Genomic DNA, 25,439 nt, shown 5'->3' with positions numbered 1-25,439 from the left:
CATATATATATATATATATATATATATATATATATATTTATTGAGTCTATATATACAATCATTAGGCTACTTTCACACTTGCGGCAGAGTGATCCGGCATGCAGTTCTGTCCGGCAAAAGCAAAACTGATGCCAACTGATGCCATTTGTAAGACTGATCAGCATCCTGATCAGTCTTAAAAATGCGTGATCATTCAGAAAAATGCATTGAAATGCCAGATCCGTCTTTCCGGTGACATCCAGCAAAACGGATCCGGCATTTATGTTTTTTTTTAACCTTTTTTTCGGTCTGCGCGGAAGGACGGATCCGGCATTGCTATGGGTAAAAATTCAGGCAAGTCTTCAGTTTTTTTTGGCCGGAGATAAAACCGTAGCATGCTGCGGTTTTATCTTTTGCCTGATCAAAAACACTGAACTGAAGACATCCTGAACTGAATGCTCTCCATTCAGAATGCATGGAGATATAACTGATCAGTTCTTTTCCGGCATTGAGCCCTTTTGACGAAACTCAGTGCTGGAAAAGAAAAATGTATTAAAATCCTATACAATTAAAATAAATAACTGTGATATAAGACATATATAGAAGTAACAGACAAATCAAGGCAAACCCCAGTTGGATTCAATATCTCTATATATTCTGATTGCATATTGTCCCAAAGTCACTATAGCAGCTCACTAATGTAAAGTGCAAGAGCCTTCTCATAGACATTAGGATGCTAAAGGGATGAACATCTACAATACACAACTATGTCAAAATGTGCACATCAAAAACATAAGGTAACAAGATACCAACCAGGAAGTCCTGTTTGTTTCGCCTAACGCTTCATCAGGGGATTTAATTGTATGGTTTTATTAATTTAATACATTGAATAAAGTTTCAAATATTTGTAATCCCGATGCTACTTTCTATTTTGGTGTTTTAACTGATAGGTGGAGTAAATTTAGAACAAAATAATTTTTTTTATTCGAATTTTAGCCAGTTTGTTCAGACCTCTCCTGCCTGCACTTATCTCACACAGATCAGTGTCAGGCAGGGAGAGATAGAAGTGTACAGATACACACTTCTGTCACTGATCGGGCAAAGTGCGGTATGCACGATCTGCTAGATCAAGGAAGCACTGCTAGACCACCCTGACAGCATATTATAAGAGGCAGACACTTTTTAGCAAGAAAAAAAAAATCTTGTAAAATGTTTATTTTATAGTATGGAAAATACAGTAAATTTTTTCCACTAAAATGTTGATTTAGCCTCTTATTTTTCATTTTCACAAGGGGTAACAGAAGAAAAAGCACCCCAGAATTTGCTAACCATTTTCTCCTGAATACGGCAGCACCACACCGCTCAGAAGAGAAAAAGCGACATATGGCTTTTGGAGGGCAGATTACACTGGAATGTCACATTGGCAAAGCCCCTGTGGTACCAGTATAGTGCAAAACTCCAAAAAGTTATCCCATTTTGGAAACTAAGGGCTCTTTCACACTTGCGTTGTCCGGATCCGGCGTGTACTCCACTTGCCGGAATTATACGCCGGATCAGGAAAAACGCAAGTGTACTGAAAGCATTTGAATCCGTATCCGTCTTCAAAATGCTTTCAGTGTTACTATGGCAGCCAGGACGCTATTAAAGTCCTGGTTGCCATGTTAGGAGCGGGGAAACTGTATATTTACAGTCCGCGCGGCTCCTGGGGTGCTCCAGAATGACGCCAGAGCGCCCCATGCGCATGGATGACGTGCCATGCGATCAAGTCATCCATGCGCGTGGGGCGCCCTGACGTCACTCTGGAGCGCCCCGGGAGCCGCACGGACTGTAAGTATGCTGCTCCCCCGCTCCCCACTACACTTTACCATGGCTGCCAGGACTTTAGCGTCCCGGCAGCCATGGTAACCATTCAGAAAAAGCTAAACGTCGGATCCGGCAATGCGCCGAAACGACGTTTAGCTTAATGCCGGATCCGGATTAATGCCTTTCAATGGGCATTAATTCCGGATCCGGCCTTGCAGCAAGTCTTCAGGATTTTTGGGCGGAGCAAAAAGCGCAGCATGCTGCGGTATTTTCTCCGGCCAAAAAACGTTCCGGTCCGGAACTGACATCCTGAACGGATTTCTCTCCATTCAGAATGCATTAGGATAAAACAGATCAGGATTCTTCCGGCATAGAGCCCCGACGACGGAACTCTATGCCGTAAGAAAAGAACTCAAGTGTGAAAGAGCCCTAAGGCTACTTTCACATTTGCAGTATTGTGATCCGGCCGCCAGATCCCACAGAGAATGCTGGGAATGGTCTGAATACAAACCGCAGCATGCAAAGGTTTCTGTCCAGCCAGTCCTTGGCATATTTGCCAGATTGCGGCCAGATCGCTGCTGGACCACATTATAGTTAATGGGGCCAGTAGACATTCCGGTTGTGTCTAGCAGTGCCGAATCCAGAGAATTCGTGCTGGCTGTTCTCTACTGGAAATGCCGCTGCATATGTGAATCGACCCTTAACTATTGAAGGAATTCACCTATGAGTATAGTGATTGCCTTGACCACAGGGGCTTCAAAGAATTGTTTAAGATTGGGACGTGAAATAAAAAAATTACACTGGATTTTAATTATATGTAGTTTCAGCTTCAAATGTTTCAATAGCACAAATGGTAATAGGCAAAAAGCACCTCAAATTTTGTTACATAAGTTTTCCTAAGACCGCCAATGTGGTCGTAAACTGCTTTCCGGGCACAATGCAGGGTTCAGAAGAGAAAGCGCACCATGAGAATTTGATGTCTAGTTTAGAGATTTATACAACACTGGCTGACAACTGTAGAGGTGAAATAAAAAAAAGAAACCCCCCCCCAAAGAAGTGACCCAGTTTGAGTTTACCAAACAGGGCTCTAGATGGCGACCATTTGCTGCTCTGAAGCTTTAAGAAGAAAGGTCTTGCATCCAGCAGACACACAGCAATTCAAATACAGAGCTTTGTACAGTACAGAGCTCTGTTATTAGTGAGGAAGCTTCTGATTTGTCAGTATCAGCGTGCTGCCGTACCATTGACTGCTCCTCTCACCCCTCCCCCTCTTTCTCCCGCACTGAACACATTAGCTTGCTTTTCAGTTATGAAAATGGGGAGTGCGCTCACTGCCGACTGCTCCATAGACAAGAGGCAGCTAAAGTAGATGAGTTTTTCAGTCATGCGACGCACGGAGGTGAGTGTTCTGCGTACACTGCGCCATGTGCTGAGGGTACCCTGTACCCCCCCCCATGTAAGGGGTAAGTAGTGGAGAAGAGAGGGCAATGATGGTGGACAGCTGCAGTGCGCTCAGCCACACACAGAATGCAGAGTAACGCTGGGCTTCATGTCTCCTCACACTAGCAGATGAAACTGATTCCATAGCTGGTTTACGCAATTCTGTCACAGGGCCTGGTGCACTTTATATCTCTGTGCTAATTAAAAAGAAAGGAATGCACTGTTGCCAGCACGACCAATCATCAAAATGTAGTGCAGAGTTTCAAATCGTGACAGTGAATGGGTTTGCATTGCAACCCTACAGTTGTGAGAATTATTGGGGCTGTCATGATAATGTGCAGGTCTCAAACTGACCCCTCTCACTAGTGGCAATGCTGCATTGCTACACTGTGATCTCTGGCCATGTTTGTCAAAGTCAAAGGCCCCTTGCAGACTAGCGTTCCTCCCGCAGCGAGTCCGCAACGTAGCTCCCGGCCTGACCTCCCAGCACTGCCGGGGGTTACAGAGCATTATATTGATTTATGATGCTATGTAACCCTTACAGTTCTGGAATGTATTGGATAATACTGACATAATGCTGTCTGTGTTAACCAATACATTCCAGAACTGTAAGGGTTACATAGCATCATAAATCAATATAATGCTATGTGATTCCGATCAGTGCTGGGAGGTCAGGCCGGGTGCTGTGTTGCGGACTCGTTGTGTGGAGTAAAGCTTGTCTGCAAGGTGCCAAAGTCACCATGTATCCCCAGGCTTATCTAACCTGTGGTTATGTAATAAATGGCCATTTGGGACAACCACTTTACACCCCTTTTTTTTTTTTGCACTTAGTCCATCCTTTTTGTATGCACAGTACGCTGATGTGCAGGAGAGGTCTAACAGCGCTCCTCATTAAAATATGGCTGTTACCTGCCAGGCTTCAGGTGGAGTTTCGACAGAACAGCAGGGTTAGGGCATGCAGCATCGCAGACATGGTGAGCGGGAGAGGTTGCAATTAGGGAACAAAGTTTTATGCGAATCGACTTCGGATGTTTCATCCAAAGTCGATTTGCTCATCCCTAGTCGCAATAACGACTGTACAAGCGTCATGGACGCCTGTACCGTTTTTTCTCCCTAAAAAAGGCTACTTTCACACTGGCGTTTCTGGATCCGCTTTTGAGATCCGTTTTTAAAGGCTCTCACAAGCAGCCCAAAGCGGATCAGTTTAGCCCCAATGCATTCTGAATAGATAAGGATCCGTTCAGAATGCATCAGTTTGCCTCCGTTCAGCCTCCATTCCGCTCTGGAGGCGGACACCAAAAAGCTACTTGCAGCGTTTTGATGTCCGCCTGACGATGCGGAGCCAAACAGATCCATCCTGACTTACAATGTAAGTCAATGGGGACAAATCCGTTTTCACTGACAGAATACGGTGCAATTGAAAACGGATCAGCCTCCCATTGACTTTCAGTGTAAGTCAAAATGAATCCGTTTGCATTATCATGAAAAAAAAAAAAAAAAAGCAAACGGATACAAGCGTTTGCATTACAGGTTCGGATCAGTCTGTGCAGATCCCAGACGGATCCGCATCTAACGCAGGGGTGAAAGTAGCCTAATGCGTATGAATACCCAAGATAATTTAACTGCCATTCATGGAACAGGGGAGCATGCGCCACTGCCGACTGCTCATGAAGTGCCAGAGATAGCATGGGGGGAACAGAGCCTCCTATGAGTAAAAAACCATGTGCCCAGGTGATGTCACACCAGAAGTGCCAGCATGCCTTGCAGGCTTCTACCTGCTGCTGGGAGCTCAATGTGGAGGTTGATGAATGGAAAAACTAATAGTCAAGAGGCTAAAGAAAACCCTGTTTCTAACCCTTATGTTACAACAAAAATTTGGCAACTAACATTTTTTATTTGGCTCCTACATTTTTCAGATAAGAAGCCAATGGCTCCTTGATGTTTTTTTTTTTGTCTGGGGCACTGCCAAATGGTGTAGTGAGCATTTATCAAAAATGAATACACAGCAATTTTTACAAGATATGGCATTTCAGTGCCCAATATTGTGTCCAGGTTGTGCCAGTTGGAGAACCCTATTCTTCTGCCTGAGTACATGACCTACGGTGCGAATTTTCTGCACGCAAATGTGCACTGAAAATCTGCCTGTAATTCTGAACGCGTGCATTACGTCCTAGAGAGGGAGCTTCCTCTGTAAACCTCTTAAATGCAGGAGTCAAAATAGACCGATGCACCTAAGGGGTTAATCCCCCAGCACTGGAGTTTTCCGCAATGCCAACGGTATTACTGAGTGAGCGGGTGTCCAAAGCTATATTCGATGCGCTTCATATGTATGGTGCTCGTCATCCAGGGGTTAAAAGCCTCACAACAGCTCAATTCCGTAAGTACAAAATACACACGAGATTTGGAAAATCTCAACTACTTAGCTGGTATTGTATTATACTACAAAAACCTGCACAGAAAGAAATGCAGGTAATTCGCACCATGTGCAAGTAGACTAAAATGGCCATAGAAGCAGAAGTGAAATGTGCTGCAAAGCAATGCACTTATGTGATAATGATACGAAACCAGCCTGTAGGTGACAGTGATAGTGTCTAGTCAAAAGGGAAAACTGAAAATGATTATCTGATAAACATGTCTCATAATACAATGTATAGGACTGCCATCATAAAACCACTAGATGAGTATTCTGAAAATCTTCACTGAGTTTACAGATTTCAGATTTTTTCAACCACACATACAAGAAACATCCAGATTAGGGATGAGCGAATCAACTTCGGATAAAACAGCTGAAGTCGATTTGCATAAACCCTTTTACCGAACTCGGGTTTGGTTCCAAGATACCACTTGAAACCGAATCCGAGTTCGGGAAAAGGTTTTTAACAATAGAAATTATTTCCCGTACAGTATTCAAACAAAGTTTTATGCAAATCCACTTTGGATGTTTCATCCGAAGTCGATTCGCTCATCCCTAATCCTCATATTTGACAGAGATAAACAACCACTAATCGGTGCTTGCACGTCAGAACATAGCTGCAGGAAATCTACCTTCAATTGCACCATATAGAGTAACATCTCTCCATGGATTCTGGCAGGTTTAAGCTATCACTTTTTATAATTGAACAGCAAAAGGAATGAGAAAAATACAAAACGCGATCTTTGTATGTTCATAAACCATTTCCCTGAAGGCTGCTTACAGAAGGCAATAACACAATGCTCTATACACCGTACTTGCAGGATGTTCTAGAATGAATTACATTACATATTATGAAGCCAAAATTACACCACTAATTCAGTTTTCTGTTACACAGGAACAAATAGACAAAATACACTGAAATAATCCAGGACTTCGGATGAGACGACGTTCCACTCAGCCTACGGTAATTAGTGACGTCAACAAAAATATCAGGAATGATGGAAAGTAAAGGACAGTTAGATATTGTCCACAGAATACAATACAGAGATCACTCATTTCTGGTTAGTAACTTTTAGAAACAATAGACGGTAGCTCTGTGTATGCACAGAAATTCCTTGTGTGGGAGACATTACAACATGATATACACAAAGTATTGGGACACCCACACATTACACCTACAGGAGCTTTTAAGACATCTCATTCTAAATCCATAGGCATTAATATGCAGTTGATCCACCATTTGCAGCTAGAACTGCTTCCACTCTTCTGGGAAGGCTTTCTATACAATATTGGAATTTGTACCTATTCATCTGAGTAGGTGATTAATTTCCATTTCTCAGTAACCCAATGTTTGCACTCATTTTCTTGCCTTCCTGTTACTCTTAGACAGCAATGGTACTTGAACTGGTCGTCTACTGTTACTGCCTGTCTGAGCTAGGGAGAATTATGCATTGAGATACGTTAGTTTGTGCATTAGTGTGTATTCAACGTGTATTCGCTCATGTTGACTGCACCTCAAAAACATCTGTAGAATATGCATTTTTCTTAGGGCTCATGCGCACAACTGCATGTATTCATCAGTGCGCAAAAAAAAAAGGATATTTTGCAAAACGGACAATAGGACATGTTCTGTTTTTTTTGCAGAACGGACATGCAGAAATAGACAAGGAAAGCACACAGGGTCATTTCCTTTTTTGTCAAGCCCCATTGAAATGAATGGTTCCATATACGGACCTGTAAAAACTGAACAGAAACAGAAGGAAAATGCGTTTTTGTGCATGAGCCCTTACTAAGAAAAAAAGATTTCTCATTCTTGCACTGAGCCATTCTCATTCCAATTACTATAACTCATTATTAATTGGTTTTCTCCCTAACTAAACTTTCCCCTCTCCAGTCTATTCTTAATGCAGCGGCCATGCTCATCTATCTGTGTAACCACTACTCTGACACCTCCACCCTCTGCCAGTCATTGCACTGGTTGCCCATACAGTATAGGATTCAATTTAAACTGCTCATTCTCACCCATAAAGCTCTCCACAGTGCTGCAAACCCCCCCCCCTCCCCCCAAAACATCTCTTCCCTCATCTCTGTCTATCACCCTATCCGTGCTGCAAATTATTTACGACTAACATCCACCATAATCCAAGCCTCTCACTCCTGTTTTTAAGACTTCTCTTGAGCTGCACCAGTTCTCTGGAATGCCCTACCCCAAGCATTTATTTTAATTTACAACATCCACAATTTTGGGACTCCCCTAAAAATGCATCTTTTTAGGGTGGCCTAAACCCCCCCGATCTAACTCTTCTTCTTTCGTCCACAACCCCCTACCACCCGTCAACATTCTTTTGAGTCTGATGCATCATCCAACACAATCCACCACACAGCATGCACTCAGAAGCACTACAGATATTGGCTAGTGACGGCTCACACAGCTTTATATATACAGTGCCTTGCAAAAGTATTCACCCCCTTGACTTTTTTTGTATTTTGGTGCCTCACAACCTGGAATTAACATGGATTGTTTGAGGATTTGCATAATTTAATTTACAGAACATGCCCACAATTTTGAAGATGCTATTTTTTTTTATTGTAAAGCAAACAACAAATAGGACAAAATAACAGAATAAGTCAATGTGCATAACTATTCACCCCTCTAAAGGCAATACCTTGTAGAGCCACCTTTTGCAGCAATCACAGCTCCAAGTCGCTTTGGATAAGTCTCTATGAGCTTGCCACATCTTACCACTGGGATTTTTGCCCATTCCACCTTGCAAAACTGCTCCAGCTCCTTCAAGTTGGATGGTTTGCGTTTGTGAATAGCAATCTTTAAGTCTGACCACAGATTTTCTATTGGATACAGATATGGGCTTTGACTCGTTCATTCCAACACATTTACATGTTCCCCCTTAAACCACTCAAGTGTTGCCTTAGCAGTGTGTTTGGGGTCAATGTCCTACTGGAAGGTGAACCTCTGTCCTAGCCTCAAATCACGCACAGAGTGGTACAGGTTTTTCTCAAGAATATCCCTGTATTTAGCACCATTCATCTTTCCCTCAACTCTGACTAGTTTCCCGGGACCAGCTGCTGAAAAACATGCCCACAGCATGATGCTGCCACCACCATGTATCACTGTGGGGATGGTGTTCTTTGGGTGATGTGGTGTGCTGGGTTTGCGTCAGACATAGTGTTTTCTTTGATGGCCGAAAAAATAGATTTTTGTACTCACCGTAAAATCCTTTTCTCGTAGGATGCATTGGGGGACAGCACCATGGGTATATGCCCAGCTGCCACTAGAAAGAAAAGTGTTGGCTCCACCCATCTGGGCTATACCCACTGCACCTGCTGGTGCCTAAACCAGAGATAGGACGAAAACAAAAACACCGGAAGTCTAGAAACAAAATAACCTAAGAGGGCGGGATCTGTGTCCCCCCAATGCATCCTACGAGAAAAGGATTTTACGGCGAGTACAAAAATCAATTTTTCTCGGGAATGGCATTGGGGGACACAGCAACATGGGACGTCCAAAAGCAGTCCACGAGGGAGGGAACAAACAGCCATGCAAGTCACCTAACACACAGCTGCTTGCAGAACCTTGCGAACCAAGCTGGCATCGGCAGAAGCCAAGGAATGGATCTGATAGAACTTTGAAAAGTATGAAGCGAAGACCAGGTGGTGGCCCTGCAGACCTGGGAAGCAGAAGCCTGATGCCGAACCGCCCAAGAGGCCCTGACCGCCCTAGTGGAGTGAGCAGTCAACCGAAAGGGTGGAAACCAAACCTCCTTGACAGCCGACCAAATCCAACGGAAGACGGTGGCTTTGGAAGCTTGCAGACCCTTACGAGGTCCGTCAGTAACAACAAAGAGGGAATCTGAACGCCTGAAAGACTCCATTAACCAAAGGTACAGGCAGAGCGCCCCAAACGACATCCTGACGATGAAGGGATCTCTCCCTGGCATGAGCGGGATTAGGACAGAAAGATGGAAGGACAATCTCCTCATTAATATGGAATGAGGACACCACCTTGGGGAGAAAAGAGGGAACCGGACGTAGGACCACTTTGTCCTGGTGGAACACAAGGTAGGGAGACTTGCAAGTAAGCGCAGCAAGCTCAGAGACTACGGATAGAGGTAATCATCACAAGGAAGGCGACCTTAAATGAGATTAAGGAAAGAGAGACATCCTTCAGTGGCTCGAAAGGAGAGGACTGAAGAGAGTCAAGGACAAGGTTCAAGTTCCATGGTTCCAAAGGGGAACGAAAGGGGGGAGAACGGTGAGCGACCCCCTGGAGAAAGGTATTCACCTGAAGAACGGACAGGGCCAAAATCTGACCCTTAAGAGAGGCCAGTCGAAGACCCTTGTCAAAACCAGCCTGGAAAAAATTAAGGATTCTAGGCACAGAAAAACAGAGAGGGTGAAACTGGCCAGATTCACACCAGGAAAAATACGCCCGCCAGGTACGGTGATAAAAGCGTGAAGCATAGTCTGAATGACAGACTCCAAGAGACCGCGGAACCTCAGGACCACGGCCTCAACAGCCAAGCCATTAAACACAGTTGAGGTAAATTCGGGTGGAATAGTGGACTTTGGGAAAGGAGGTCGGGGCGCAGGGGAAGCTGCCATGAGACATCGGCGAGCAGAAACACGAGGTCTGCGTACCACGCTCTGCGGGGCCAATCCGGAGCCACCAGGATCTCTGGGACCCGAGCCTCCTTGAGGCGTTTGAGTACCCTGGGAAGAAGCGGAAAAGGAGGGAAGAGGTAAAGGAGGCTGAACCGAGACCAAGGAAAAACCAGAGCATCCACCGTCAGAGCCTGAAGGTGCCGGGACCTGGTGACGTAACCCAGAATCTTGTAATTCAGACGAGAAGCCAACAGGTCAACATCTGGGGTTCCCCACTGGTGACACAGGTGCAGAAACACCTCCGGATGGAGGGACCACTCGCCCGGGTCGAGACTATGGCGACTGAGAAAGTCCGCTGCCCAACTGTCGACCCTGGGGATGTAGACTCCGGAAAGAGCGGGAACGTGTTCTTCCGCCCACCGCAGGATTCGCAAGGCTTCCCTGAGGACAGTCCCGCTTCTGGTGCCCCCCTGGTGATTCAAGTAAGCCACGGCCGAATACAGATCGGGAGATCTCCCGCAAGGGCTCAAGGGGGAAGCCTGGAAGGAACGCTGAGAGGACTACATTCAGATCCCAAGGCGGTAAAGGAGGATGTTACGGAGGAACCATATGTGCCACTCCCTGAAGAAACATCCTTACAGGCTCCAGCATAACCACTTTCCACATCAGGAATGGTAGACAGAGAATATAGAGTCAGTGCAACACTCGACTCCTGGAACGCAATCACAATATTATGTGCCATGGTGTACGCACTACATATTGTTGAGGACACATACTGGAACAGCGGAGGACCATGGAGATGGGGGACACTAGGACACATAAGTGTTGCTGGGTAACCCCCTGAGAGGACAGAGGTTGTCATATTCATGCCCTAAACCAGAAGCATAGTGATGGCCATGCGACTGATGAAAAAGCACCCAATGGTAGGGCAATACTCTGCTGAAGGAAGGGGTAGCGCGACAGTCAGAACCGAGTGCAACGGTAGTGTAATTATCCCACCAATGGAAGGGGGTAATGCCTACGGCAAGCACTGCACCCAGTGGTAGTGCAGTAATCCACCATGAAGGATGGTAATGCATTAATGCCTACAGCAGGAACTGAGTCCAATGGTAGAGAGAATACACCGTGTACGGAAGGGGTAAGGCAAATGGAGAGTCCTATACCCGGTGGGAGTGCCATTACTCCACCTACGTAAGGGGGTAATGCATACAGTAAACACTGAAACCATTGATAATGCCATAACGCCACCTATGGAAGAGGCTAATGCATACGGTAAGTACTGTCCTCAGAGGAAAAGCAATCTCACTGGAGGGAGGTAATGTCTAAGGGAAGTACTACATCCAGTGGGTAATGCATACGACAAGTACTGCTGTCTACCTTGGACGCAACCTTGGAGGATCGCACCGGAATCGTGGCAGAGACCGAATCAGGAAGGGAGGGAGGGAGAGGGGTAAACATACTCACCTAGTCCCGTATACTCACCTTATCTTCCTCCTCTTCACCTCACCCTCCCTAAGTAGGCCCATAAGGTCACCTTTTCCAGCAGGGTCACCTCCTCAGCAGCTGGCACTGGAGTGGCAGAAGTCTGGTATGGCGGGAGGGTCTTCTCTTTGCCGGACCTAGGTGACCCCTTGGCTGGCAGGATGCAGGGGAGCTGGGCTGCCCTGGTCCACCTTGTCTTCTTTTGGGGGAGGAGGCAGTGTGGAAGACCGGCACTGGCGTGCTCCCCCGGGAGAACAGGGAGGCTGGGCGGCCACTGTTTCCCACCTAAAAGAAGAGAAAAAAAAAAAAACTAAAATAAAAAAATCTTCAGGTCTTGCCTCCTATTGACACTAGAAAAAACTGAAGCTCTCTCTCCAGGCTGGAGGGGGTACAGCTGCCAGGAGAGGAGCTAACAGCTTTATCTAGTGTCAACACCTCCTAGAGGACATAGCTTCACACACGGTTCCTGTGTCCCCCAATGAATATGGGTGAGAAATTATAGCACCGCTGCGGGAGAAGCGCCCACTTAATGCGCATGCGAGAAACCGTCTGGGACACACTGCGTCCGGAGCCACGGTTGGGTAGGAGAGGGTGCGCACGCGCAGCTATATACTCCCGCCGGCCACACACATCAGGATTACACCGCGTGTGCGCACTCAGGGATAGGTAGATTTGTCAGTGCAAAATGTTACATTGGATCTCCCTACCCCTGGGTGCACACGCGCGGACACACCTCTCCTACCCAGTCGTGGCTTTGGGTGCGAGCGCAGTGTGTCCCGGCCGGTTTGACGCATGCGCATTACGTAGGTGCTTCTCCCGCAGCGGTGCTATAATTTTGACTTAACCATGGATCTGCGCTTGTGCAGCGCCACACACCCCTTCCTTCAGCTGATTCTTATCTCTTCCAGTGCGGCCGTGTCACCGGAAGTGACGAGGGTATAAGCATTCTGATAAGGTATATTTATCTGTCAGAACACCGGGTCTTTTTCACAGCTTACTAAGCACAGGAGCATCCGTTAAAGATCACCTGTGCTTGGTATTACAGCTCAGCCCAATTATCTTCATTGACTGAGTAATATCAAAATCTCGGACAACCCCTTTAACAAAACGATGACAATAGCTAAGTACTTACATAAAAAAAAAAAAAAAAATCTTTTTTTTGCTCCCATAGATGACGTTTAAAGGAAGGCGTTTTATGAGATTTTCTGAGGATAGGTCATCATTATCTGATGAGAGGGGTCTGACATCCGTGAATGGGGCTGAGCTGCGATACAAAGCACAACCGCTATCCAATTTACGGAGCTGTGCTTGGCGAGCTGAGAGAAGGCAGCGGCACTACTGTGAATGCTGATGCCTTCTCAGACAGCTGATCGGCGGGACCACCGCAGATCAGATACTGCTGACCTATGTCAGTAAAAAAATAAAAATAAAAGCTTGGAAAAACCCTTGAATTACAACTCTACATCAATACAATAAGGAAACATGAGATATAAGCAATAATCAACAATGCATGCAAATCAGGTAAGTACATACCGGCAAAGTTCCTGGCAGTGATGCGTCAAAAAATGATACCGTTGAGTTTGGAGGTGCTGCAAACTTAACTTCAGAGCTTGAAAAAAGCTTGGAGGCTGAATTAATCTGTGCATGGATTTCAAGTCCGACAACGCTTTCCCAGGGCAAAGAGCTGCAAGAGAACGACACTATATCATTGGCCGAGTGCTTTAAATCACACCAGTTTAAAAAGCAAACCGTGCACAAGAGTTATTGAAGTGCTTAATCCTTAGCGCAGTGCGAGCCACGTGGGACTAAGCAGGAATAAAACCGACATTTGTAAATATTAAAATGATTATAACACCATCGGAAAGTCTCCGGTGCTGGCAAACATCGGTGAGTGATCATGGCCTTAAAGCGCAGAACTGGAAAGCCTTATTGGGAAGCTGGGAATTGTGTCTTTTAAAAGATTCAGTGGGGGGAAAAAAATCATAAAGAAATTTAGGAAGCAGCTAACCTAAAATGTGATGGAGATAAGCACAGGCGTGGGCAGAGCAATCAATGGTTGTATTTGAGACTGAACACATTGTGCGACCTGGGCTTCTATTCAGTGCGTCCCTCTCAGGAGTCTTTTAGATCTGACAGTAATCCAACAGCACTATTGTTTATTGATCTCTTAGTCATAAAGCACTTCAACTGACAGCAGCTCAGAGCCGAGAGAACATTTTCTTATGTTCCCTTATTTACTCGAACATCATATTCCCCACTCTGCATTCAGTACCTTAGCCCTAAACTAAGCCCAGCCATTCCTGCACAATGTTATCAGTTATATTCCTGACACTGTGCAATGGGATTGTCATTGGTTTCGCAACATGAAAGGGCTGCATTCTGCTAAATTCTGCCTGCTGACCTTCCAATCGATCTGCAGACTTCATTTCTTTAGGCAAGAGTAAAATCACAATGGCAACTGACATCATACCTATATAACATTGATGGCACAACATACAGTAAAATACACAGGCTGAAAGCCTAATACGTCCCTTTTATTGGGTCTCCCCGATAATTTAAAGGGATTCTGTCACCTCCCCTAACCCAAAATCGGATTTTAAAGCAGTCATGCAGCACAGCTTACCTTGAATAGGCTGTGCTCTTCTATCTTGTAATCTGTCCAGTAGTTTATGAGAAAATTGACTTTTATGGTTATGCAAATTAGCCCTGAAGGTGCCCAGAGGGGCGTTTTGTTCCCCTTAGTGAGCCCAGTACCGCCCCTCTTCCAGTGCCCAGCCTGCCTTCCTTCCGACTGCCTAACCTCCCACAGCCTCTCATCCTTCTCCTCCTGCTGACTGAGGGAAGAGCGAGCATCGGACGTCACTGGGCTCGGCGCATGCCCAGTGACGAGGATGAAGCTCCTGCCCTCAGTCTCCTGCAGATCGCCCTGGCGCAGCCCTCAGTGGGTACTGCGCCTGTGCGAGAGTTCGTTCGGCCGTGAGGGAGGGGGAGGAGAGTGATGAGAGGCTGTGGGATTAGGCAGATGGAAGGAAGGCGGGCTGGGCACTGTAAGAAGGGCGTTACTGGGCTCACTAAGGGGGCACCTTCAGGGCTAATTTTCATAATCATAAAAAGTCGATTTTCTCATAAACTACTGGACGGATTACAAGATAGAAGAGCACAGCCTATTCAAGGTAAGCTGTGGTGCATGACTGCTTTAAAATCCGATTTTGGGTTAGGGGAGGTGACAGAATCCCTTTAAAACTTAAAAGGATTCTCCAGGATGTTTTAACTGATGACCTATACTCTGATCGGTGGGGGTCCGACCCCTAGGACCCCACACCAATCAGCTGTTTTGAGAAGGCAGCATCGCTATCCCGTGCTTCAGAGGATAGGTCGTCAGTATAAAAATTTCTGAAAACCCCTTTAACTAAAAAATAAGAAATTTAAACTGTTTAAATTTTTTAGAAATAATAAAAAAAGAACAAAGAGCAGGTGGAGCTATGCAGATACATTTTATCGAATAACTGAGCAGCTATGCTAAAGCCGGTATTACACTGGCCGTTTTTTGCGGCAGATAGTCACTAATGAGTATTTGTATGCTCGTTAGCAATCATCTTACAGTGTAATACTGCGGCAATCTTTTGACATGTTAGAAAATTATCGTTTACAGGTGGCAGATCGTGGTGTGTAATCACGATCTGTCGCCGGCAAACCACTATATAGCATGAGGACAAGCAATGGCATAGCGATTACTCCTCCCCATGCTGCAGGGGAGATCAGTGCATGTAATAGCAGTGGTCTCCTCTGCTAGTGAGCAGGCGATTGCAGGGAGGGTACGCTTCCTTCCTGACAATCGTCTGCCACATGGGGCTGTGTAATACAGCCTTAAAGGGGTTATCAGGACAAAAAAAATGTACCCCATATGCCCACGCCCTTCACACTGGATCTACTTACCTGGCTCCCCGCAATGGCACTGCTGCTGCTCCCCATGCGCGGAAGAAAACATCCGGTGTCGGGGGGGAGGAGGGAGCAGCCAATGGCAGGCGGTGAAGGGGATGAGCCTCCCTAGAGTCACCCTCGATGGAGGCTCATCCCCGTCACCGCCTGCCATTGGCTGCCCCCCCCCCCCCCCCAAACACCGGATGTTTTCATCCACGCATGGGTAGAAGCAGCTGTGGCCATGCGGGGACCAGGGAGCGGCGAGCCAGGTAAGTACATTCAGTGTGAGGGGCCTGGGCATATGGTGGACATTTAGTAGTCTCAGATAACTCCTTTAAATGTTTAATTACATGCAATTACAAAAGTATTCAGATCCAGATGCCGGTTTGAAAAATGTAGAACGTTTTTTTGTGGGACAACTACTTTAACCACCTCACCTCCTAGCTTAAACCCCCTTAATAACCAGACCACTTTTTACAATTCTGCACTACACTACTTTCACGGTTTATTGCTCGGTCATACAACTTACCACCCAAATGAATTTTACTGCCTTTTCTTCTCACTAATAGAGCTTTCATTTGGTGGAATTTCATTGCTGCTGACATTTTTACTTTTTTTTTTTATTAAATCGAAAAGTTTTCAAAAAAAAACTTCATTTTTAACTTTCGGTTGTAAAATTTTTCAATTAAAACTACATTTCTATATAAATCTCTCTAAATTTATTGTTCTACATGTCTTTGATAAAAAAAAAATGTAGTAAGTGTATATTTATTGGTTTGGGTAAAAGTTATAGCGTTTACAAACTATGGTGCAAAAATTTGAATTTTCGCATTTTGAAGCAGCTCTGACTTTCTGAGCACCTGTCATGTTTCCTGAGGTTCTACAATACCCAGACAGTAGAAACACCCCACAAATGACCCAATTTCTGAAAGTAGACGCCCTAAGGTATTCACTGATGGGCTTAGTGAGTTCATGGAAGTTTTAATTTTTTGTCACAAGTTAGCGGAAAATGCTTTTTTTTTTTTTTTTTTTTACAAAGTCTCATATTCCACTAACTTGTGACAAAAAATTAAATTTTACATGAACTAACCATACCCCTCACGGAATACCTTGGGGTGTCTTCTTTCCAAAATGGTCACATGTGGGGTATTTATACTGCCCTGGCATTTTAGGGGCCCTAAAGCGTGAGAAGTAGTTTGGAATCCAAATTCGTAAAAATGCCCTGTGAAATCCTGAAAGTACTCATTGGAAATTGGGCCCCTTTGCGCATCTTGGCTGCAAAAAAGTGTCACACATGTGGTATCGCCGTACTCAGAAGAAGTAGGGCAATGTGTTTTGGGGTGTATTTTTACATATACCCATGCTGGGTGAGAGAAATATCTCTCTAAAAGACAACTTTTCCAATTTTTTTTATACAAAGTTGTCATTTGACAGAGATATTTCTCTCACCCAGCATGGGTACATGTAAAAATACACCCCAAAACACATTGCCCTACATCTCCCGAGTACGGCGATAACACATGTGTGACACTTTTTTTTGCAGCCAAGATGCGCAAAGGGGCCCAAATTCCAATGAGTACCTTGTAGGAGGGCATTTTTAGGCAATTTGGATTTCAGACTTCTTCTCACGCTTTAGGGCCCCTAAAATGGCAGGGCAGTATAAATACCCCACAAGTGACCCCATTTTGGAAAGAAGACACCCCAAGGTACTCCGTGAGTACAAGTTAGCGGAAAATGATTTTGTAAGAGAAAAAAAAAAAGTAAAATATTCTAGGAACTCGCCATGCCCCTCACGGAATACCTTGGGGTGTCTTCTTTCCAAAATGGGGTCAGTTGTGGGGTATTTATACTGCCCTGGCATTTTAGGGGCCCTAAAGCGTGAGAAGAAGTCTGGAATATAAATCTCTAAAAATCTCAAAAGTTCATGTGAGATATTTTTTGGCACCAGTTAGTGAAATATGAGACTTTGTAAGAAAAAAAAAAAAAATTAAAAATAAAGAATCCATTTCCGCTAACTTGTGCCCAAAAAAAAAAAAAAATGCTTCTATGAACTCACCATGCCCCTCAAAAGTGATCTTTTTATAGCGCCGCAGCGATTTTACAGTGTTTTTGCAGTGATCAGAAAAAAAAAATATTCTGTCACTGCGGTGGGGCAGACTGAACGCAAGTGTGCGCACAAGATCAGGCCTGATCGGGCGAACACTGCGTTTTTTGTAGAGCCTATAGAACATGTCTTATTCTTGTCTGCAATTGCGGACAAGAAAAGGCATTTTCTATATAGTTCTGGCAATGTGCGGATCCGCAAAATGCGGAAAGCACATTGCCGGTGTTAGCGTTTTGCGGATCCGCAAAACACATATGGACGTCTGAATGGAGCCTTACAGGGGGGTGATCAATGACGGGGGTGATCAGGCAGTCTATATGGGGTGATCAGGGGTTAATAAGTGACAGGGGGGTGGGGGGTGTAGTGTAGTGGTGTTTGGTGCTACTTACAGAGCTACCTGTGTCATCTAGTGGTCGATCCAAGCAAAAAGGACCACCAGAGGACCAGGTAGCAGGTATATCAGACGCTGTTAACAAAACAGCGCCTGATATACCTTTCAAGGGTTAAAAAAAAAAAAAAACGCATCTACAGCCTGCAAGCGAATGATCGCCGCTGGCAGGCTGTAGATGCACTCGTTTACCTGCCGTTTGCTGTGAACGGGCGCTCCTGTGTGCGCACGTTCACAGGAAATCTTGCGTCTCGTGGGATGACGCGTCGGTGCGTCGAAGAGGAATAAACCGGCCGCCTCTGGACCGCAATCCTGCGTTAGGCGGTCCGGAGGCGGTTAATTTCATTTCTAATGTTGTGTGAGAGACTGAGGGCAGATGTGTTCTTATTAAGCACATGATCCAGTGGCTGTTCGAAAGGACTAAATCTATGCCAGCTCTCTTAGTAACATAGTACATAAGGCCGAAAAAAGACATCTTTCCATCCAGTTCAGCCTGTTATCCTGCAAGTTCATCCAGAGAACGGCAAAAAAATCCCCTGTAAGGTAGAAGCCACACTTTACTCCCTGGATCAACAACCTATCTCTAGTAGCTATAGCCTGTATTATTATTACACTCCAGAAATACATCCAGGTCCCTCTTGAACTCTTTTAGTGAACTCACCATCACCACCTCCTAATTTTTCATTTTACAGTTTTACCTGTAGATCATTAGCTAGTGGTCATACTTGGGGAAACACAATTTTGCAACCTAATTGAAACACTTGTATCATTGGGAGAGTAAGGATGTTTAGATTACTGAGGGTGGAGGTTATGTTATAGTGAAGGTTGACCTTAGTAGAATTCTGTCTTTTTCTCCCATCTTAGCGCAGAGAAGGGTATACTGTCCCCTGTTAGGACTCACACGGGCGTCATGCTTTTAGCTCTGATAAGATGCGGGTGCGTTGCGGGGAAATGTGCGATTTTTCCGCGCGAGTGCAAAACATTGTAATGCGTTTTGCACACCAGTGAGAAAACTCAGCATGTTTGGTACCCAAACCGGAACTTCTTCACAGAAGTTCGGGTTTGAGTTAGATGTTCTGTAGATTTTATTATTTTCCCTTATAACATGGTTATAAGGGAAAACAATAGCATTCTTAATACAGAATGCATAGTACAATAGGGCTGGAGGGGTTAAAAAAAAATATATTTAACTCCCCTTAATCCACTTGCTCGCGAAGCCCGGCTTCTGTCTTCTACTTTGAGGAATAGGACCTTTGATGATGTCACTGCGCTCATCACATGGTCCATCACATGATCCATCACCATGGTGATGGATCATGTGCCGGACCATGTGATGACCGCAGTGACGTCACCACAGGTCCTTTTCCTGTGCACAGCAAAGATGAAGACAGAAGAGAAGCCGGGCTGTGTGAGCAAGTGGATTAAGGTGAGTTAAATCATAATATATATATTTTTTTTTTAACCCCTCCAGCCCTTTTGTATTATGCTTTCTGTATTAAGAATGCTATTATTTACCCTTATAACCATGTTATAAGGGAAAATAATAATGATCGGGTCTCCATCCCGATCGTCTCCTAGCAACCGTGCGTGAAAATCGCACCGCATCCGCACTTGCTTACGGATGCTTGCGATTTTCACACAGCCCTATTAAATTCTATGGGGCCTGCGTTGCGTGGAAAATCACCGCCCATGTGCACAGCCCCATAGAAGTGAATGGGTCCGGATTCAGTGCGGGTGCAATGCGTTCACCTCACGCATCGCACCCACACAGAAATCTCGCCCGTATGAAAGGGGCCTTAGACATACACACTGCCACACAGTAATCCCTAGACTCTCTGATACATCCCACATGTCCATTCACACCAGGGTAATTACTTATCTTATCCCAGCTATAATAGCTGCTATTAGCAATTGGTGAACTGCCTAAACGAGTGCTAGTATCATAACCAGACGCATTTATTAAAATCAGCAATTTAGGCTACTTACACACTAGCGTTTCTTTTGCGGATCCGTCATGGATCTGCAAAAAACGCTTCCGTTAGAATACAACCACATGCATCTGTCTTGAACACCATTGAAAGTCAATGGGGGATGGATCTGTTTTCTATTGTGCCACATTGTGTCAGAAAAAACGGATCCGTCCCCATTGATTTACATTGTGTGCCAGGACGGATCTGTTTGGCTCCGCTTCATCAGGCGAACAGCAAAACGCTGTAGGCAGTGTTTTGGTGTCCACCTCCAGAGCGGAATGGTGACTGAATGGAGGCAAACTGATGCATTCTGAGCAGATCCTTTTCCATTCAGAATGCATTAGGGCAAAACTTTTCGGACCGCCTTTGAGTGCTCATGATTGATTTCACAAACGGAAAGCCAAAACGGGTGTGTGAAAGTAGCCTAACTAATGTCTACCTTGCCCATGCTTTTTCCCAACTAACTCTCTTGACCCATTTTCGCAAATCACTCTGGTTTGTTCCCATCCTGTATGTAGCATTTCCTGTTGCTGGGAGAGCACCGCTGCAGCCGGACACTTCCTCTGTCAGTCAGGGGAATGTCAGCTCCAGTAAGCAGGGAACCAGGAGAGGGGCAGGCCAGACAGGTGCTGGTAGTGGGAGACTCAATTAATTAGAGGTACAGATAGAGAGATCTGTCATAAAGATCGAGATTGTCGAAAGGTGTGTTGTGTTCATAGCGCTCTAGTTCGACATATCGCGGATATGATAGATTACTGGATGAGGCTGGAGAAGATCCATCAGTCATGGTCCATAACGGAACCAATGACAAAGTTAGAGGTAGGTGGAGCGTCCTTAAAAATGATTTTAGGGATTTAGGTCACAAGGTTAGGGCAAAAGACCTCAAAGATAGTATTTTCCAAAATACTACCTGTACCACGAGCCACACAAGAAAGGCAGCAGAAGATTAGGGAGGTTAACAAGTGGTTCAAGAACTGGTGTAGGAAGGAGGGGTTTGGGTTCCTGGAGAACTGGGCCGACTTCTCTGTTGGCTACAGGCTCTATCGTAGGGATGGGCTACACCTCAATAGGGATGGGCTGCACCTCAATGGGGAAGGGGCAGCTGTGTTGGGGGGAAAGATGGCTAGAAGGTTGGAGGAGTGTTTAAACTAGGGACTGGGGGGGGAGGGTAATTCACTTATAGAATGGGAAGATAGAGACCGGGGGCGAGGTGATGGAATTGCATGTATACTAATGCCAGAAGCCTGACTAATAAAACTGGGGAGCTGGAATTAGTGATGTGTGAGGAGGACTATGACATAGTGGGTATAACTGAGACATGGCTGGATGATAGCTATGACTGGGCAGTTAATGTACAGGGTTACAGCCTGTTTAGAAATGATCGCAAAAACCGGAGAGGGTGGGGTCTGCCTTTATGTAAAGTCCTGTCTAAAGCCCACGGTCCGAGAAGATATAAGTGAGGGACATGAACATGTGGAGTCACTGTGGGTACAAATACATCGAGGCAAAAACAATAATAAAATACTAATAGAAGTTTATTATAAACCACCTAATATACCAGAGTCCACAGAAATTCTACTACTAAATGAAATAGACGAGGCGGCAGATCATAATGAGGTCGTTATTATGGGGCACTTCAACTACTCCTATAGGTGTCCTATAAAGGAAACAGGTTCTTGGCAATAACCAAAGACAATTACCTCTCCCAGGACCGACTAGAGGGACGGCCATACTGAACTTAGTATTAACCAATACAGGGAGTGCAGAATTATTAGGCAAATGAGTATTTTGACCACATCATCCTCTTTATGCATGTTGTCTTACTCCAAGCTGTATAGGCTCGAAAGCCTACTACCAATTAAGCATATTAGGTGATGTGCATCTCTGTAATGAGAAGGGGTGTGGTCTAATGACATCAACACCCTATATCAGGTGTGCATAATTATTAGGCAACTTCCTTTCCTTTGGCAAAATGGGTCAAAAGAAGGACTTGACAGGCTCAGAAAAGGCAAAGATAGTGAGATATCTTGCAGAGGGATGCAGCACTCTTAAAATTGCAAAGCTTCTGAAGCGTGATCATCGAACAATCAAGCGTTTCATTCAAAATAGTCAACAGGGTCGCAAGAAGCGTGTGGAAAAACCAAGGCGCAAAATAACTGCCCATGAACTGAGAAAATTCAACCGTGCAGCTGCCAAGATGCCACTTGCCACCAGTTTGGCCATATTTCAGAGCTGCAACATCACTGGAGTGCCCAAAAGCACAAGGTGTGCAATACTCAGAGACATGGCCAAGGTAAGAAAGGCTGAAAGACGACCACCACTGAACAAGACACACAAGCTGAAACGTCAAGACTGGGCCAAGAAATATCTCAAGACTGATTTTTCTAAGGTTTTATGGACTGATGAAATGAGAGTGAGTCTTGATGGGCCAGATGGATGGGCCCGTGGCTGGATTGGTAAAGGGCAGAGAGCTCCAGTCCGACTCAGACGCCAGCAAGGTGGAGGTGGAGTACTGGTTTGGGCTGGTATCATCAAACATGAGCTTGTGGGGCCTTTTCGGGTTGAGGATGGAGTCAAGCTCAACTCCCAGTCCTACTGCCAGTTTCTGGAAGACACCTTCTTCAAGCAGTGGTACAGGAAGAAGTCTGCATCCTTCAAGAAAAACATGATTTTCATGCACGACAATGCTCCATCACACGCGTCCAAGTACTCCACAGCGTGGCTGGCAAGAAAGGGTATAAAAGAAGAAAATCTAATGACATGGCCTCCTTGTTCACCTGATCTGAACCCCATTGAGAACCTGTGGTCCATCATCAAATGTGAGATTTACAAGGAGGGAAAACAGTACACCTCTCTGAACAGTGTCTGGGAGGCTGTGGTTGCTGCTGCACGCAATGTTGATGGTGAACAGATCAAAACACTGACAGAATCCATGGATGGCAGGCTTTTGAGTGTCCTTGCAAAGAAAGGTGGCTATATTGGTCACTGATTTGTTTTTGTTTTGTTTTTGAATGTCAGAAATGTATATTTGTGAATGTTGAGATGTTATATTGGTTTCACTGGTAAAAATAAATAATTGAAATGGGTATATATTTGTTTTTTGTTAAGTTGCCTAATAATTATGCACAGTAATAGTCACCTGCACACACAGATATCCCCCTAAAATAGCTAAAACTAAAAACAAACTAAAAACTACTTCCAAAAATATTCAGCTTTGATATTAATGAGTTTTTTGGGTTCATTGAGAACATGGTTGTTGTTCAATAATAAAATTAATCCTCAAAAATACAACTTGCCTAATAATTCTGCACTCCCTGTAGACCTGACAAAACAACAGATGTGCAGGTTGGGGCACACCTGGGAAATAGTGACCATAAAGTAATAACCTTACAATTGTCATTCAAATGAGGAGTTTCTTCAGGGAGGAACAAAAAAAACCAAAACTTCAAAAAAGCTAAATGTAGCCAACTAAGAGAGGCCATAGGCCTAACTGGGACAAAGTCCTCAAAATCAAAAATACAGCCACAAAATTGGATATTTTTAAAAGCATCCTAAAATCTAATTGTGAGAGGTACATACCTTATGGGAAAAAAAGGTTAATGAACAAGAAAAAACAATGTGAATAAATAGAACTGTAAAGAAAGCAATAAGTGACAAAAAGAAAGCATATAAAAACACTAAAACAGGACGGTAGCGAGGAAGCACTGAAAAACTATAAGGAAAACAATTAAATATGTAAAAGACAAATAAAAGCAGCCAAACTAGAGACCGCGAGATTAATTGCCAAAGAGAGTAAAACTAACCCTAAAATGTTCTTCAATTATATAAATGGTAAAAATTGTAAATCTGAAGGTGTCGGCCCTCTACAAAGTAATGAGGGGGGAGATGCAGAAAGCGATGAGGAGAAAGCAAAGCTATTAAAAAAAAAAATTCTCTCCACTGTATTCACTGAGGAAAATAAACTGTCAGATGAAATGTAGAATGTAAAGTAAATTGCCCATTAAAAGTGCCCTGTCTGACCCAGGAAGAAGTACAGCGGCGTCACCTGGATTTTTGGTATAGAGCTGAGGACATGGGTTGCTAGATGGCTGCTAGCACATCCGCAATACCCAGTCCCCATAGGTCTTTGTGCTTTCAATGTGTATAAAAAACGATTTGATACATATGCAAATTAACCTAAGATGAGTCAGAGCTTGAAAATATGACTCTTCTCTGGTCACACAAGTAAGATATGACTCTTATGTTAATTTGCATATGTATCAAATCGTTTTTTCACACAATAAAAGCACACAGAGCTATGGGGACTGGGTATTGAGGATGTCCTAGCGGCCATCTAGCAACCCATGTCCTCAGCTCTATACACAAAATCCAGGTGACAGGTTCCCTTTAAGAAGATTAAAATAGACAAATCACCAGGACCAGATAGCATACACACCCGTATCCTAAGATAATTAAGTAATGTCATAGCCAGACCCTTATTTCTGATATTTAAGGACTCTATACTGACAAGGAGTGTTCCACAGGATTGGCGCATAGCAAATGTGGTGCCAATATTCAAAAAAAGGGTCCAAAAACAGAGCCTGGAAACTGTAGGACGGTAAGTTTAACATCCATTGTGGGTAAACTGAAGGTTTTCTAAGAGATGCTATCTTGGAGTACCCCAATGAAAACAAGCAAATAATGCCATATCAGCATGGCTTCACGAGGGATCGGTCATGTCAAACTAATTTAATTAGTTTCTATGAGGAGGTAAGTTCTAGACTTGACAGTGGTGAATCAATGGATGTCGTGTATCTGGACTTCTCCAAAGCATTTGACACTGTACCACATAAAAGGTTAGTATATAAAATGAGAATGCTGGGACTGGGAGAAAACATCTGTATGCGGGTAAGTAACTGGCTCAGTGATAGAAAACAGAGGGTGGTTATTAATGGTACACACTCACATTGGGTAACTGTCACTAGTGGAGTACCTCAGGGGTCAGTATTGGGCCCTATTCTCTTCAATATATTTATTAATGATCTTGTAGAAGGATTTAGAAGGATTGCACAGTAAAATATCAATCTTTGCAGATGACACTAAAATGTGTAAAGTAATTAAAGAGGACCTTTCACAGATTATTACACTGTGAACTAAGAATACAGACATGGAGAGCGGCGCCCGGGCATCTCACTGCACTTGCTATTATCCCTGGGAGCCGCTCCGTTCTCCTGCTATGCCCTCCGGTATCTCCGCTCACTAAGTTATGGTAGGCGGAGTCTGCCCTTGTTCTTCTGTAGCGCTGGAAAATAACCTCCCAGGCTGTGAGCTCTGCGCTGC

At 44.5% G+C, this 25,439-nt stretch overlaps 1 protein-coding gene across 2 annotated transcripts in view; it reads right to left on the bottom strand.

Moving 5' to 3' along the window:
- Positions 1-25,439, bottom strand: part of GATB (glutamyl-tRNA amidotransferase subunit B) — a 187,374-nt gene that overhangs the window by 150,515 nt on the left and 11,420 nt on the right. For both annotated transcript variants that reach the window (XM_044300354.1, XM_044300355.1), the window contains exon 2: positions 13,271-13,421. In XM_044300354.1, the coding sequence (XP_044156289.1) occupies positions 13,271-13,421 (151 nt within the window). The remainder of the gene's footprint in view (positions 1-13,270; positions 13,422-25,439) is intronic.

The sequence above is a fragment of the Bufo gargarizans genome, chromosome 1 (genome assembly GCF_014858855.1).
Source record: "Bufo gargarizans isolate SCDJY-AF-19 chromosome 1, ASM1485885v1, whole genome shotgun sequence".
Classification (NCBI taxonomy): Eukaryota; Metazoa; Chordata; class Amphibia; order Anura; family Bufonidae; genus Bufo; species Bufo gargarizans.
This window is presented reverse-complemented; position numbering and strand designations above follow the sequence as displayed.